The sequence below is a fragment of the Cajanus cajan genome, chromosome 9 (genome assembly GCF_000230855.2).
Source record: "Cajanus cajan strain Asha chromosome 9, NIPB_CcT2T_4, whole genome shotgun sequence".
NCBI classification, from domain to species: domain Eukaryota; kingdom Viridiplantae; phylum Streptophyta; class Magnoliopsida; order Fabales; family Fabaceae; genus Cajanus; species Cajanus cajan.
Window position 1 is genome coordinate 16,079,507 of NC_138525.1, and position 17,171 is coordinate 16,096,677.

General features: G+C 32.7%; 1 protein-coding gene across 1 annotated transcript in view; it reads right to left on the reverse strand.

Annotated features, from left to right (window-relative positions):
- Window positions 1-15,387: 15,387 nt before the first annotated feature.
- Window positions 15,388-17,171, reverse strand: part of LOC109815210 (protein DETOXIFICATION 33) — a 6,185-nt gene continuing 4,401 nt past the window's right edge. Inside the window, exons 4-9 of the mRNA XM_020379859.3 lie at window positions 17,133-17,171; window positions 16,793-16,849; window positions 16,448-16,686; window positions 16,084-16,202; window positions 15,868-15,954; window positions 15,388-15,677 (exon numbers count right to left, since the gene is read on the reverse strand). The exon at window positions 17,133-17,171 is cut by the window's right edge and continues 48 nt beyond it. Of these exons, the coding sequence (XP_020235448.2) occupies window positions 15,621-15,677; window positions 15,868-15,954; window positions 16,084-16,202; window positions 16,448-16,686; window positions 16,793-16,849; window positions 17,133-17,171 (598 nt within the window). The 3' untranslated portion in view covers window positions 15,388-15,620. The remainder of the gene's footprint in view (window positions 15,678-15,867; window positions 15,955-16,083; window positions 16,203-16,447; window positions 16,687-16,792; window positions 16,850-17,132) is intronic.

A 17,171-nucleotide genomic window follows, 5' to 3' on the forward strand; every position in this document is an offset into this window, starting at 1 on the left:
CCCAGAGGCTTATGCAGAAGCACTCTGTCGTGTCTATTCTGACCATTGCCCGATCCTTGTTAGAAGTGGTGGTATCAAGGACAACCACCGCGACAGACCATTCAGATTCCAGGCTGCCTGGACCTCGCATAAGGATTATAACCAGGTGGTTAGGAAGGCTTGGGAGAAAAGGTCCCCTAATTTATGCCTTAGTCTTAAACAGGTGGAAGAAGATTCGTTGAAATTCAACAAGGAAGTCTTTGGGAACATTTTCAAGCGCAAAAGTAGAGTCATAGCTAGACTAAATAGTGTACATAAAGCCCTTGAAGAGCATGACTCCTCTGATCTTAATCAACTTGAGAAAGCTCTTCAAGATGAATATAACAACATTCTCTTACAGGAAGAGTACATCTGGTTCCAAAAGTCCAGAGAACAATGGGTTAGGTTTGGCGATAGGAATACAAAGTTTTTTCATACCCAAACCTTGGTCAGGAGGAAAAGAAACAAGATTCATGGTCTTTATTTAAATGACGGAACTTGGACCACTGACCCGGATACCTTGAGAAGGTATGCTAAAGAGTATTATATTGAGTTATTTACTAATAATATCACTTGTAGTCCACCTTTGTTTCAGGTTCAACGTTGTCCTCAACTTAATGAGGAAGCCTATAACAGGTTACTCAATCCTGTGATATATGATGAGGTTAAACAAGTGATCACAAAAATGAGCCCGCTGAAAGCTCCAGGTCCCGATGGATTCCAAGCCTTCTTCTACAAGAAATTCTGGCCTATTGTTGGGAGAGACCTTCATAACCTGGTCCAGAAAGCTTTCTCTCAAGGACGAGCGGATCAAGGACTTCTAGACACTCACATTGTGTTGATCCCGAAATCAGAGAATCCCATGCATTTCAAGGACTTCAAACCCATAAGCCTTTGCGATGTTACATACAAGGTGATCAGCAAAGTCCTAGTGGATAGAATCAGACCCTACCTTTCATCCATTATTGGTCCATTTCAAAGTAGCTTCATTCCTGGAAGGGGTACATCGGACAACCTTATCTTGGCACAGGAGGCTGTTCATAATATTCACAATGACAAATCTCGGAAAGGAATGATCATGGTAAAGATTGACCTCGAAAAAGCGTATGATAGAGTGAGTTGGAGCTTCCTCCGTGAAACGCTTGATCTTTTCGGGTTCCCTAGGCTGATTACTCAACTAATTATGTGGGGTGTAACTGGTCCAGACCTTAAGATACTTTGGAATGGGTCATCTTTGGAAGGATTTGCTCCTTCTAGAGGGCTCAGGCAAGGGGACCCTCTCTCCCCGTACCTGTTCGTTCTTTGTATGGAAAGACTTGCGCTGAAAGTTAGTGAGCTAGTGGATATCAATAGCTGGAAACCTGCACACCTTTCTCGCGGTGGCCCTCCTCTTTCACATCTAATGTTTGCCGACGACCTCTTACTATTTGGTGAAGCAACGGAAGACCAAGCCAGAGTTATGGAGAGGACACTAGAGGAATTTTGCAGAGCCTCTGGCCTCAAGATAAACCAACAGAAATCCAAATTTGTTTGCTCGAAAAATATAAGTAACTCGAGACTTGAGGAGCTTGAAAAACTACTAGGGATAAAGAAAGCTAACTCTTTGGGAAAGTATTTAGGGCATAACCTTATCAGCGGAAGAGCTACTAATAAGGACTTTGAGCATGTAATCAACAAGGTTAGAAGCAGAATTGCCTCTTGGAAAGGAAAACTTTTGAATAGAGCTGGGAGGACTTGTTTGGCTAAATCAGTTATCACATCTATCCCGGTGTATACTATGCAAGCATACTGGCTTCCTCAGAGAACTTGTGACCTCCTCAACCAACTCTATCGCAGATGTATTTGGTCTAAAGATGGTACCTCTCACAGTTGGAATTTAGTTAATTGGTCCCAAGTTACAAAGCCGAAGGCTCATGGTGGGCTTGGCATAAGGGAAGCTAGAAACATGAATATTGCATTACTCGGGAAGCTAATTTGGAAATATATCATGACTCCTGAAACTCCCTGGGTGAAATTTTTAAAGCACAAATATCTGAAATCAAATTCCATCTTGATCCCTCTGACCTTCAAGTGCCCATCTTACATTTGGAAAAGTATTAATAAGGCTGTGGAATTTCTCAAATCTGGCTTCAAACCAAAACTTGGCACGGGAGGATCTTCTGTCTTTTATGATAATTGGCTTGGAGTTGGGCCTCTCTACACTAAAGTCCCTTTTGTGCATATTTCTGATACCCAACTCAATTTGGTTGACCTCTGGGCGAATAATGAATGGAATCTCCCAATCCTGCACACGAATATTACTAAAGACATTGAGCAAAAAATCCTCAGAGTCAAAATTCCCCTAACTCCTGTGGGACAAGACACATTCAGATGGAGCAAGACACATTAAAATTGGCCTGGAGACTTGTTGGAACAAAGGTTGGAGAAATATCATATGCGAAACTGACTGCCAAGAAGCCATGAAGGGAATAATCGAAGGTGATAACCCGAGACACTTACATTTTGAGGTTATTGAAGAGATCAACCACTTCCGGAGAAGAACCTAAAATACTAAACTCAACTGCATAAATAGAGAAGCAAACAAGGTAGCAAGGTAGCAGACATACTTGCTAGGAAAACCAGCAGCGGAGGAGAGCTCACTTGGATGTCACCGCCTAATGAAGTGATTGAACAACTCACGTTTGATTGCATGGGAATTACATAGCTGTCTTGTCGACACCTCCCCTTCCTTTGGTATTTTCGTTTTGTGTTTTTGTTTTTTAACTTTCCACAGTTACAAAAAAAAAAATTTTAATTCGGTAACTAGAACAAATAAATTTTGTCTTAATTGAATTAATTTAGCTTGGATTCGATGAAAATTTTCAAACTTCAAGTTCCAAACCACAAACTAATCTAATTAAATATGAAGATTCAAATTTAATTTTAGTCTAAACTCAAACCTTTTTAGCCTGGGATTATTCTAATTATGACTTCATTTTCTTTTCTTATAATACTTATCACATTTGTTAAATTTTCTTATTTTTTTGTAAGACAAAAAGAAAAATAAAAAATTACGACTTGTATGAATCATTGCTCACTCATTCTTCTTTGTCTCTTGTAATATTATTTTTCTCTAAAATAGAATGAGCAATTATGACTGTTTTGGACGAGTTCGACTTGTGTGAATGATGCCGACAAAGACAAAGGTGATCAATTAATGAAGTGGGGGTTGTCACGCGGTAACGAATAACGATACTGGCTGCTACGCCAGACGGTCCAAGCACCTCAAAGTTTGTTGGATTCGATATAATATCTTCTAATAATAAATTTTTTTATTATCATTTAACTATAAATTATTATTCTTTATTTTATATATTTATGGTATAGATTTATTATTATTATTATTATTATTATATATAAATTAATATAATTATTTTAAAGGTATTTTTAGGAATTACTATTTAATGTGAATATTTTTATGATTTTTTAATAAGATTTTTCTAAAAAACAATTCTTAACTTTTTTCTCCTTTTATTTTTTGTTTTCATATTTCTTTGTAAATTTATATCTCAATATTTTCTCAAGAGAAATAAAAAATGATAAATTGAAAATGATAACGAGTTAAATTTATATTATGTTACTTTAACTATTGATAATTTTTTTAAACTAATAAATTTTAATTTAAAAATAAATATAAAATGATAATTTGAAAATAGTAACGAGTTAAAACATGTTCTACAGTTATTCAATTATTTAATAATAATAATATATTATTATTATTATTGATGTGGTGGTGGTGTTTTACATAAGATAAAATATTAGTATATAATAAATTTATTTATTTTTATGAAAATTAATTTAAAATTTATATTAAAAATGATCAATAATTCATACTTCTTTAACTTTTTAAAGTCGTTGAGACCCTTTGATATTGCTTTTACCTTGTCTTCTTTAACTTGGCTTATTTTGGTAACAAAGTTTACAATGATCGCTAGTCATTCACAATTTGTTTTCTTGCTTCTTCAATATAAATAGTTTTACTAGTTCGACTTTAATATTGTCATTTCTATGTCAATAAAGAAATAAATCGGCGTTAAAATGAACATCTTATACAATAGCTGCCAAAACAAAGTTTGTTCCAAAACTGATAATTGACTTTGTAATAGTAAAATATTCTAATTGGTAGGTGCATCACAACATTTCTTGAAAGGGTATAGTTAGAACTATTGCCCTACATGAAAGAGTACGATTTTAACCATTGTAATCCTACATAAAAGAGTAGGTCCTCTTAGATCTAAAGATGATCTAGGATTCCTCAGGGAATTGATTTTAATACTAACAAATTTAGACATTTTTACTAGAGAAATGTTTTCTAAATCATACTATATAGGATGAAACATAATAAATATTTGGTTAGGATAACGTATAGTCTCTTAAATGAATCATTTCTTCTGTGTAAGACTAATGCATTTGATGTATCATTTATGATGTATAATAACCAAATTATCTTTGTCTATATTATTCTTTAACATATAAAAAAAAAACTTCTTTGATACTTGCATCTCGAAAAGGAATAGAGACATGATTTTGTCAAAGAAAGGACAAACAAATCCCTTGAAATAAGCAAAGTCTTATAAAGTTATTTTTTACTAACACACGCAACAGTTCCTTCTGTTTGGTCTCTTAAAGGTGACAAGTAACATCTTTGATTAGATAAAAAGTGACAATTTGATAAAATGTATTTAATACTCACATTTAATGCACTAACCGATAAGGATGCCGAAATTTATCAAATAAACTAGTTTTCCCTAAAAATAAAATTTTGTAATATAGGGAACCTAAGTCAAATCCAGAATCACAAAGCATAGGAACACGAATTTTATCAAAAATTAGAGAGAGGGATTTTTATCGAACATTTTCTATGTAAAAATTATAAACTAAAAATTGAACTCAAGAATCACGAATTTTAAAATCCAATCAGATAAAATATCGATTCAAGTTTTGATTATTGCAGTATATAAAAAATATGTAGTCTGAATTCCATCATTGAATATTTAATTCGAATTATAGAACGAAGAACGCAATCGTGCTCGATGAAAATCCTACAAAAACAAATCTATTTCGTAATGTTCCAATCCGAATTGAATCCAATTCAGTGTTCTAAAATTAATTCAAATTAAATTCTCTTCTTCAATTAATCGAAAATGAAATCCATAATCATGAATTTGATTCAAAATTAATTGATGAACAAAAAAAAAGAGAAAAGAGGAATTCAGATTTTAGAGGATTGTATTGCATAATCAAAAACTTAAATCGATTAAGAGAATTAGCCACACATCTCCATCATTATCCACGCACAAATCTGTTCGAAGAGAAGATGAAAAGTCTCGGCCAAATTAGAGAGCAATTCATGAGAGAGAAAAGAGTTGAGAGAAAATGAGAGAAGCTTCTTGAGAAAGAAATCTCAAATATGAAAAATGAGGTTAAAAAGTTTAATGCAAAGGGTCATTACATGAATTTAAAAACAAAGTAATGGGCCTAATCTAAGAGTCCAACCCACTAATTACATTCCTAAAGTCTAATCTAAGCTTCTTGAGGCACGATTTTGGGCCTGAAAACATCCAAACTGGGTTTTTCTCCCAACATAGAATTTATAGATCTCCCTCTTATCTTTCCAAGGACACCAATATTTCCCAATTCTAAGTTGTATAGTAGATATGGCCTACACAAGAAACTGTGTCAAAATAAGAAATTATTACGGGAATTTAATAGAATTTACAACTAAATTATAAATGACTCACTAACACAAATCTAAACTAATACATGAATATATGACACTAAAAGAAATCAAATAAGGCAAAAACATATAAAGAAAAATGTACTAAAATATGACTATCACTAACACAAACACAAACACTTTTATCCATAAGGAAGGAAGATGAAGATAGGCGAAACAATCTTGTGAAAGATGCTAAAGGATTTGCAAGAGTCATTTTCATGAAACACTTATATAAAGAAGCTCAAAAACTCAAAAAAGGAGAGAACAAGAATTGTAAAAAAATCTACTAACTCATTCTTTCTGTAAAAAGATCTATACTTAATTTAGTTGTATCACATATTGAAAGTAAGACAAAATAACAAGTGATTTCCCAGTTTAATTGTGTTATTGCTTGAAGTCTGAAAAGACTTTGTTGTAAAGAATACTTGGTTGTTGAAGCTTGTAAAGGCTTTATGTTCCAAGAATACTTAAGTAGTATTTTGAAAAAGCCAGTCAAATAATACTTAGGTTGAGCCAGAAGTGACTTGTGAAAGAATACTTGTATTTTTTTGTGAAAGATGGTGGAACTTGATCAAGTTGATCAAGAATTAGATGTAGTCTTGGTAGTTAACATGAACCAGTATAAAAATATTGTGTATTCTTTGCTCATATTTTTTTGTCTGCACTTCTAAGGTATTGGTCTTCTTACTACTTCAGTGTTTCAAAAAAGTGTTGAGCATCTATCCTTGCTAAAAGAAAATATCCTAAAATGGGAAGTAATAAAGGTCGGTACTTGCCTAAAAGGGCTTCTCTTATGAGGCCACTGACTTTTAATGGAAAAGTCTACCCATATTGAAAGGATAGGATGGAAATGATCATCAACTCTACCCAATACCATCTCTAGAAGATCATCACAGGTGGTGATTTCCTTATAACCAAATCAGAGAATGAACACATGTAGTAAAACTACAACATCTTATAGCTCAACACAAAGGCAATATACACTCTAGCTTACTCTTTGTCTCCAACGAAGTACAACAAGTTCTGCAACTACAAGATTGCTAAAGAAATGTGGGAAGCCATTAGGGTAACTCCTAATGGGATTGAAGATATAAGGTTCAGACGAACTGTCACTCTCTAAAGACACTATAAGTTGTTCTTTATGAAGGATAATGAAACCATTGATGAAATGTTTGGATGGTTCCAAACCATTCTTAGTGGGCTAAAATCCCTAGAAACTAAGTTCTCACAAACTCACAACAATCTCAAGATATTGGAAAGTCTTCCAAAGGTCTGGGAACTAAAGGCCACCTCTATATCAAAAGCTCACCACCTTAAAACTCTTACACTAGATGAACTCCTCAAAACCTTAAGGGTTCATGAAGTCTATCTAAATAATAAGGGTTGTTTAAAAGCTAATGATTTTTTTTCTCTAAGGACTGGTGAAACTATGAAGGATGAATGTCCCACACTCGAAAAGTGATGAACAACAAGAAGAAGGACAAAAAGAGTTTGATGGGCACTTGGGAAGATTTAAGCAATAGTAGCAGTTCAAACGATGAGATTGCTAACATCTGTCTCGAGGTAGATGCAAATGAAACAAATTAGAGGTAGAATCTAACTCTGACTCTTGTTTTAGCTCTTCTAAAAGTTTTGATGAAAAAGATATGTCTTATGAAATTTTTCTGAAAGACTCTCACATGATCAACCTTTAGTATAAAAAGTTTAAAGATAAATGCAAATCTTTAATGATGAAAAATGAAAAACCCAAGAGTGATTTGTTAGACACTACCAGAGAGATCTAGACTTTCAAACACAAAACCATAAGTAATGAACCACCTGAGGTTACAAGATTGCAAGTCGAAAACATACAACTCAAAATGGATCTTGCTAAATTTGTGGATTGGTCTTTTAAAAGGAATATGCTTCTAAAGCATAAAAGATTATCATCTGACAAAAGTGGTCTTAGGTTTAATGAGATAGAGTCTAAAACACCATTCTCTACATCTAAGACTATTCTCTACAATATCTATGGAAAAAGTAATCATCTTCCTAGCAGGCGCAAAAATAAAAAACAAAAAAAAAAGTCTAAGGTCAAGGGTACTAACAAAAAAGAATCCAAAAAGATTTGAATACCAAAGTCTCAAGTAGTTTTTGTTGTAGATATCCTTAGTGGGGAAAATAAAGGATTCACATTGGTACCTAAATAGTAGCTGCTCATAGGACATGACGGAAAAAAAAGTCTATGTTCCTAGATCTTCAACCCTATAAAGGAACAACCTCTTTTGTAGGCAATGGTAAAGGAAAAATCAGACGTATAGGTAAGATTGGTAAGAACTCTATACCTACTGTTAATAATGTGTTATATGTTGAACGGTTAAAGTATAATTTGCTTAACATAAGTCAATTTTGTGACAACAAATATATTGTATCTTTTGACAAAGACCAATGCATAGTCAAACAATATGATGAGTTTGTATTTTTTACTATTTATAAAAAGAATAATTTCTATGAGATTAATCTCAATGATCTAGGCAAACAAAATGTAACATGTTTGGTTTCTAGAGAAGATGAAAGATGAATTTGGCATAAAAAGCTTGGACACCTAAATTTAAAACACATTTCTAAACTAAACAAGAAAAGCTTAATAAGAGGACAACCTGAGATTTCTTGGAAAACACATCTTTTTTGTGAATCTTGTCAGAAAGGGAAACAAATTAAAATTTCTTTTAAATCTAAAAAAGATTGTTTTCACTTCCCAACCTTTAAAACTATTTCATATGGATCTATTTAGTCCAACCATAACTCTCAATATAGAAGGTAAAAAATATGGATTTGTCGTTATAGATGACTATTCTAAATACAAATGTGTATACTTTCTAGCCCACAAACACAATCTTTCAATGTCTTTAAGGTATTCTATATCAGGGTTCAAAATAAAAAAGGTTTTTGCATTATTGTCATAAAAAATGATCATGGAATTGAATTTGAAAATTCAGGTTTTAAAATGTTTTGTGAAAAGAATGGTATCTTTGATAACTTCACTTAGAACACCTTAACAAAATGAGGTAGTTTATAAAAATAAGCAAACTTTACAAAAAAATTGGCTAGAACTCTTCTCTATGAAAACTCTTTATCAAATCACTTCTAGCAAAAGTAGTTAATATTGGTTTCTACATTGAAAACAAAATATTGATAAGACCAATGTTTTATAAGACTATCTATGAATTTTGGAGAGGTAGAAGATCCAACATATCATATTTTCATCCATTTGGATGTGAATGTTAATTTTCAATACTAAGGATCAACTTAGAAAGTTTGATTCTAAAGTATATAAGGGTATTTTTATTGGGTATTCTAACACATCAAAGGCATATAGAGTTTTTAACTCTAGGAACTTTATTGTAGAGGAATCAATCCATATTAAATTTAACGATATTTTGATGACTGATAAGATATTATCAAATCTAGAAGAATAATTTGCAGATTTGTAGATTGAACATGAGAAAACTGTTGAGACAAACACAAAGGAGAAGACAATTGTGTTGGGTATTGGGCTCCTTTCCTATGCAGAGAAAAAGTCCAAAATTGAAAAGTCCACTTAATGTTTCACTTAACTAAGTGAAGAGGGGTCTGAAGTACAAGAGGAGAAAAAGAGGGAAGGTTAGAAGTGTAACGTAGTAAGTATTTTAGAAGGCAATGGGTGATTTAGTAGCCCAGAATGGGCCGTTCCAAACTACTAAATTGGCCTATAAATCCTAGACTAGAACGGGTCATTCCAAATGTGGTTGTTGTGAGTTAAATTCAACTTCAGAACGGGCCGTTCTGGTTTCAGAATGGGTCGTTCTGCATGTGAATTTTACATATGATGAAGGAGCCCAAAATGGGCCATTCCGAATTTGAAACGGGATGTTCTGGCCACTCTTGACCTCTATAAATAGGCGTTAAGGAGGGAGAGAAAGGGAAAGAAAGAGGGAGATAAGTTTATAGAGAAGGACTCTGGTCCTCTAGGAAGCTTGATTTTGAAGGATTGAAGTTTGGGAGTCAAGCTCGGAGGAAAGTTTTTCTTATTCCTGAATTCTTGGCTATTCGAAGCCAATATTCAGGTTAGGGAAGCTTTATGCATTGTGTTTTTTTGTTGAAATAGTTGAGTTGTTGGGTGCTTAAGTTGATTTATGTTGTTTACATTGTGTAAGTTGGCATGATAGATGAACTTTAAATATGTTGGTTGATTTGTAATTTGTGTCGAATATGTTGTATATTGTTGAAGTTGTTTATAAGGTTGTAAAGTTGTTAAGTTGCCTGATGAAGATGAGTTGAGTAGTTGTTGGCTTAAGTTGTTTATAGGTTGTGTGGTTGATGAAATTAAGTTGTTTACATGTTGTTAAAATTATTAAAGTTGTATAGTTGTATAGTTGAATAGAAAGTTGTCAAGCTGGTATAAGATGCCTATTGTTGTATTGTTGTAAGTTGCCTATTGTTGTATTGTTGTAAGTTGCCTCTTGTTGTATTGTTGTAAGTAGCTTATTGTTGTAAGATGCCTATTGTTGTATTATTGTAAGTTGCCTATTGTTGTAAGATGCCTATTGTTGCATTATTATAAAGTTGCCTATTGTTGTAAAGTTGAAAAGTTGGGGACATATGGTGAAGATATATGTCCTATGTTGAGATACATAGTACTAAGGTGATAAGTTGAAAGTTATTTTAAAGTTGAATCTCTTAGTACTGTGTGGACGATGTGGAAGTAGTCGAAACATGTCATGGTTGAATGACCAAATTGAGTAAGGTGTCTAGTTATAGATGTAGTCTTTGACTAGGTACTCGAGGGTGCGTGGTACTTGGAGGGCAGTGTGCGGACTAACCCCATATGTGGATTGGTTATGCAGACCAAGGCCGTGGTAGGTTCATACCCAAATCCTTCTACCCTGACAGTAGTACTGGACCTCCGAGTCTAAGTGGCACATTTGAGCAATCGCCTATTGTTGTTTATACCTGGTTCTCTTCAGAGTTCCTAATGATGTCCTATACCTGACCTGGTTAAGATAGGTCAAACGTTGGATTCGGTAGGATTTATGCCACTTAGACTGCTCAACCTCAGTTGTTGGAGATCTCCTAGTTGTATATGTGTGACGACGCATTAGTTGATGTTGCATGAGTTGTTGCATTCAAGTTGTATATAATGTTGTATGAATGAGTTGATAGTTGAGCTATTATGATAAATACTATGTGATTGTGTTGTGATGAGTTGTTGATCACTAAGACTAGAGGAGAAGTTTTCAAAGTTACTCATCCCATTGTGCAGATTGAGATAGTTGTGGTGCTCTGAGAGTCCAATTTGTTTAAAAACCCTCCTTGGAAAGTTGTCCCTTGGAGTGGATGATGTGTTGTTCTCCTTTAGGACTTGGTTGGTCCCGTGTGTGGACAAGGTCGAGGCACACGTATATGAAGCAACCATGGTATAGGGGTCAGGCCGAGTTATACCAATTACAAGCGGCCAATTTGAGTAAAGTGTGATGTGTTGAAAATGTTGTTGCTAGTAGATGATATTGTATATTTATTGTTGTAGATGTTGTGTTGCTTTAAGTTACAAGCTGAAAGTAGAATTCTATTATTGTTTATTATATGTTGATGCTATTTTTTTATGATTATTGTTGTGAGCTTACCCTCGCGTGTTTTTCCTATGTGGTTGGGACTGCGATGATCATACTTTGGTATGCGAGCAGATCAGGATTAGGTGCTATGATGGACTAGGTGAGCTTCTTTTTGGTTGGGACTCAGGAGGAGGGCTGACGTTGTATTTAGTTGATTGGTAGCTTTTGACTACCTAGTTGTTGTATAGGGTATTATTCCCTACTTTCAGTTATATATATTATGGGACCTTTTAGTTGTATATTCTCATTATATATATAATTGTTTAGTAGTGAGATTTTATTTTATACTTGTATCTGAACACTATAGACAGTGTGAGACCTAACAGGTTGTTACAAGAAGTCACTTTGAACACCAACACTTTGAGAGAGAGGAAGAGAGAAAGTCATTCTTGTTTTTACAAAAAACTATGACTGTAAAATCGATACTACAGATTCGTTCATCATTGGATCGAGTTGAAAATTTGACAGTAGGTCCAGGATCTTTGGTTCTTCATTCTGAATGGTTGGATTGTTGATACAAGGTCTGAGTTGCGAGATATTCAGTTCGCACTTTAGTTGTGTATTTGAAGTTTTTCATCTTCCTTGTTCTCTTTTTGTAAGCTTTATTGCTTTGTTATTTGGTTGGGTGTTAGAACTATTTTGTACAGTTGATTGAGACTCTTTTATATTCTTCGTTGATCATAGTGGAGCTATTTCTTTGGTCTGGATGACTCGTGATTTTTACTCTTACTTTGAGAGATTTTTCACATTAAAATCTTGGTGTCTTTGTGTGTGATTTTGGTGATTTACTATTGTTGTTCATTAGTCATTGCTCCTCGTAGATTCTTACAAGTTAGGAGGATTTATTTCCACTGCGTTAACTGTTTGAACTTGCTTTGTGTTGTTATTGTGTTGTTGTTTCCCATCAAATTGTTGAGCCTAAAGGGTAAACAAATTAGTTAGACGATGCATCCAAATCTCATAGAAATTGGAAGTTCGTTAACTACTATCCTCAATATCAAATATTAGGAAATAGGATTGAAAGAATAAAGACAAGATTTGTATTCAAAAATAATGCCTCCTATGCTTTAGTCTTAAAGATTAAGCCAATGACGATAAGCAAAGCTCTTAAAGACAACGATTGGATTCTTGTTATGCAAGAAGAACTTCATTAGTTTGATAGAAATGGTGTTTGGACATTTATTCCAAAATTTAAACATCAAAGTATCATTAAAATTATATGAATTTTCATAAATAAGTTAAATGAGTAGGTTAAGATGGTAAGAAATACAACTAGATTAGTAGTTCAAAGCTATAATAAAAAGGGTATATATTTCATTAAAATCTTTGCACCTATTACTAGACTTGAAATTATAAGAATTATGTTAGTTTCTGCAACTCATAAATATATTAAACTTTTTCAAATAAACAAAAAAAATGTATTTTTAAATAAAATTATTGAAAAGAAAGTCTATATAAAACAATCTCTAGTCTATGTTATACTAAAAATATTTTAAAATCCCTATCCTTCCTTCCAAATCCTCCTATATTGAAGGAGAGTTAAAATTATATGAAGAGAGATTTTGCTTCTCCCTCTTTCTAAAATTTGAATTAAACAAGAAAAGTTTTTAAAATTATCTTTCATCCCCTCGTCTCATCTCTTCTCCTCTCCAACCAAACAACATGCAAGATGAACAAGAACATTATGCAATTAATTATCAACCTATAAATACCAATAGTGTTATTTTGAACCAACATTTGGGCCTATTAGAACTCAATGGACTTAATGTATTTGAACCCAAAATGAGTCCTTCAACTACAAACATTGATAACCATTTTGAAACTGGTAAGTAAATTGGAACCAACCAAACGAATTATAAATGGTAAACTATATCTAATGGTTTAGTGATCATCAATCTCAACATTCGAACAACAAACCACATATTAAGTGGTAAACACTCCCCTTAAATGTATGAATTCACTTGAACCTCACTCGTTTTGAAATACTTAGTATTTTGAATGTTTGGTATGAAAGAAAAAAAAATATGTAAAAATTAGAGTAAATAGAAATAGAGAAACAATAAATAAAGTAAATAAAAATATGTGAAAAATAAGAGTATTAATAATTGGTTATAAATTATCTTTAATCATTAAAATGGGTGGTGTGTGTTTATGCAGAATTTTCGCTCTAGCTAATTTGTAGAGAAATGAAAAGGGGTCCCCTTTCTAATATGCTAACAGCACACTTCCTAAATCATCTCTTATATATATATATATAGATCCATTTACTTCAGGAATAAGTCTATCTAGACTTACTCTGTTTAATAATTCATGCTCTATATCAATCCAACCATTTAATTTAAAGTTCTTAATGCACAAATCAAATTTTTAAATGTTTAAGAAATTTGAAAATTATTTGATACTTTATTTCATTAATTCAAATTGACTAATAACATATTTTTATGATTATCCACTAATTTGAATTAATGAAACGAAGATTCCAATGATTTTCAATTTTTTTAAAAATTTACAAATTTAATCTGTGCATTAAAATTTTTTAATTCAACGGTTAGATCGTTGAAATTTGATATAAAACATGAATTATTAAACGGGATAAACAGATCCTCCTCATATATATATATATATATATATAAACACTCTTTTAAATGCACATTCTCACATTAGTTAAAATTAAAAATCATAAAATCATAATTTAAAGTAATAGAAAAAACATGAGATCCCATTGTTTTGTTATTTTTAATAAAATTCAACCAATAAAAAAAGAATGTGTTTAAAAGGATATGAATGAGAAATATACTCTTAGCATTTCTCTTTCCACACAATCAAACACACCATTTTCCATCTCTTCCCTATTTTCATTCTCACTTCACTATTTCTCCTTTATTTCTCATTTACCAAACATACCATTAACATTTTTATCACATTGTTGTGATTCACTCCACTCAAGGCAAAGCTTTGTCAACTTCATGTGATTGCCTTGTTCAACCAACCAAATATAATGAAAAAGGAAAAGTTGAAAAATTGAAAAAATGCAAGAGATGTGAGAAAAAGTTATTTTTTTTCTTGCAGTAGACCCCGTACTCTTTGGAGGCATAAATTTTAATCAACTGCAACCTTACCAAATTATACCACACAACTCACTAATGATCCAAATAATGTTCTACAAGTGAGGAACAAATTAATTTACTGCAGTAAACATATTAATCTAACATTTTGTGTTAATCTAACCTTTAGTTTTATGGAGTAGAAACATTTTTTGAGCAAAAATCAGATAGAATACATTAATCTAAAGATTTGATTGCACTTTTCAGCTATGGAAGACTATCAACTCCGTTAATCATGTTGCACTGAGGTAGTTCTTCTCATACATAGGGGCTAATGTCTTCATCTTAGATTTGTCTTTTATGTCTTTTTATTGATCCTCTTAGTTTGAACAAAATCATTGCTAATAGGAAAAATGGTTGGTTAAAGTCATAACTTTATGTCCAGTAATAGCTTCTCATATTCATATATCTTCCAGGTAATTATGAGCTGTGTATTGAATTTTGTTTACCTTATATTCATTTAGAGCAAATGTGTGTACAATTGTGACCTTTACAAAGTATTTACATTCAAATATCATCAAGGATTTAAATAATATTGACCCTAACTATTACAAAAGTATTTAAATATGTTAGTTTCATTTAAAAATGTTAGTTGTGAGTAAATTCAATATATATTGCACTGTTTTCTTGTTTTTAAACTGTGCATAAGCATGAACCTCACCCTTCCTTAAAAGAGAATAAAAGTGTTTGTGAACAAAGCATGAACAAATTTTCTGACAGAGATTACGTGTTTTACTTTCATAAGCGGTTAGAGGATGAAAGGCACAACCATTCCTTAGCTCGTGAGATAGGCATCATCCACACCACCCTTGTAAAAGGTGGAAACAATTATTAATCCAATTAGAGAGGGTCTTCATCTCTCGTTGATCACACTAGGTCACACACATAAGACTTTTTTTTATTTTTTTATTTTGCAATTGACTTTAGAACTCACCAATGAGTACAAGTGTGTTCTTTAATAGGAGCATACACGTTGAAAATTTTCAAGTTCCAATTCTTGATGCAATTTCATCGAGTCCCAATCTAATTGTCTAGAGTCATAAAAATTTAGGTGAGTGAGGTTGTGCGACACATTTGTAGCTTCTCATAATTCGATCTTGGTTAAAGTCGTTACTCACACAAAATTGATCCTCCCCACTTTCTCACACGACTCTCAGCTTCTTCTGCCTGTGAAATCCATATGCAACAAATTAAACTTTAACAAACAATATGTTACATAATACAATAATAAACAAGACGATTGCCAAGTCTCATCACCTCAACTCAATTGGAACACTTACTTTTGGGCCCACCTTAAACTCTAGCAAGAATAAATTAAAGAGAAGAAAAAAAGATACTAAATATGGAAAGCACCAACCTCTTTTTCCCAGTTAGTTATTGAAGTGATGATTATAAGGATTATTGTCTGCAAAACTAAGCCTCCAATCATCCCTGACCAAATACCCTGAATTACACAAGCAGGATAAACAGTAAGAATAAAAGGTAAACTATGATGCAACAACAATAATTTGCAAAACAATTACCACTAACAAACAATAAAAATTAATAATCATAATTGATTATGAATATATACCTCTGCTCCAAAACCAAACGTGAATCCCAAGACTATCCCTGCTGGTAATCCAACAATATAGTAACACCCAACGTTGATGTATGCTACTAGAGATTGCCAACCAGCTCCAACAGCAATACCTGAAACCATGGCCAACAAAGATATAATATAATATATATATAATATATATATATATATATGTATGTGTGTGTGTTTTATCTTAATTGGATAATAATGAGATTATTTAACATATTCTGACATATTTTGTAAGATATGCTAGAATATGTCAGATAATCTCAGTTATCTTACGAGATTTGTCAGCATATGCCAGATAATCTCATTAGATGATGTAATTTGACTGAGTTTCATTTTTTGTGGGACTAACCAGACAAGACCATTTGAAGGCTGTTTAGAAGTACTGTAACACCAAGCAAAGCAGCAAGCATAGTTGTTTCCTTGGCAACTGCAACACTCGTGGTAAACAAGTATGGAAAGTAACCCCTTGTTGCTAGCACTATGATCATGGCAACAATACCTATGGATACTGATGTGATCGAAACCACCCACACTGAAAACTTTGCAGCCCGAAAATTCCCAGCCCCTAGTTCATTTGATACTCTCACACTGTCCATAAATTGAAACAATTTAAAGTACTTCAGAATATTCATTAATAACTAACCCCTATATGCTAGTTGTGAATACATGGATACTAAATCATTGAGAATATCACCTTATAGCAGCATTGAACCCAATTGCGATCATGGCATCCCATCCATTTAAGTTCATACTGCAGACATGGAAACAAGATTTTGAATTTTTCTATGTTTACTCAATATAGTGCACTTGGGATCACATTTACTATGGTATAAGTAAATAAAGAAACACTGAAAAGTGTTTATACGTCATAAGTGTTTTTAAGAACTTTTTTATTAAAAAATATTCTTTATTTTCAATAAAGAAACTATCAAAAGTGCTTATAGGTTATATCCAAATAGGCTTTAAGCAAAGCATCACAAGCTCAGTTTTGAATTGCAATTTTGCAAGCACACGAAAATAGGATAATTTTTTACCAGATAGATATGGCATCAACAGTTATTACTGGATTTTCC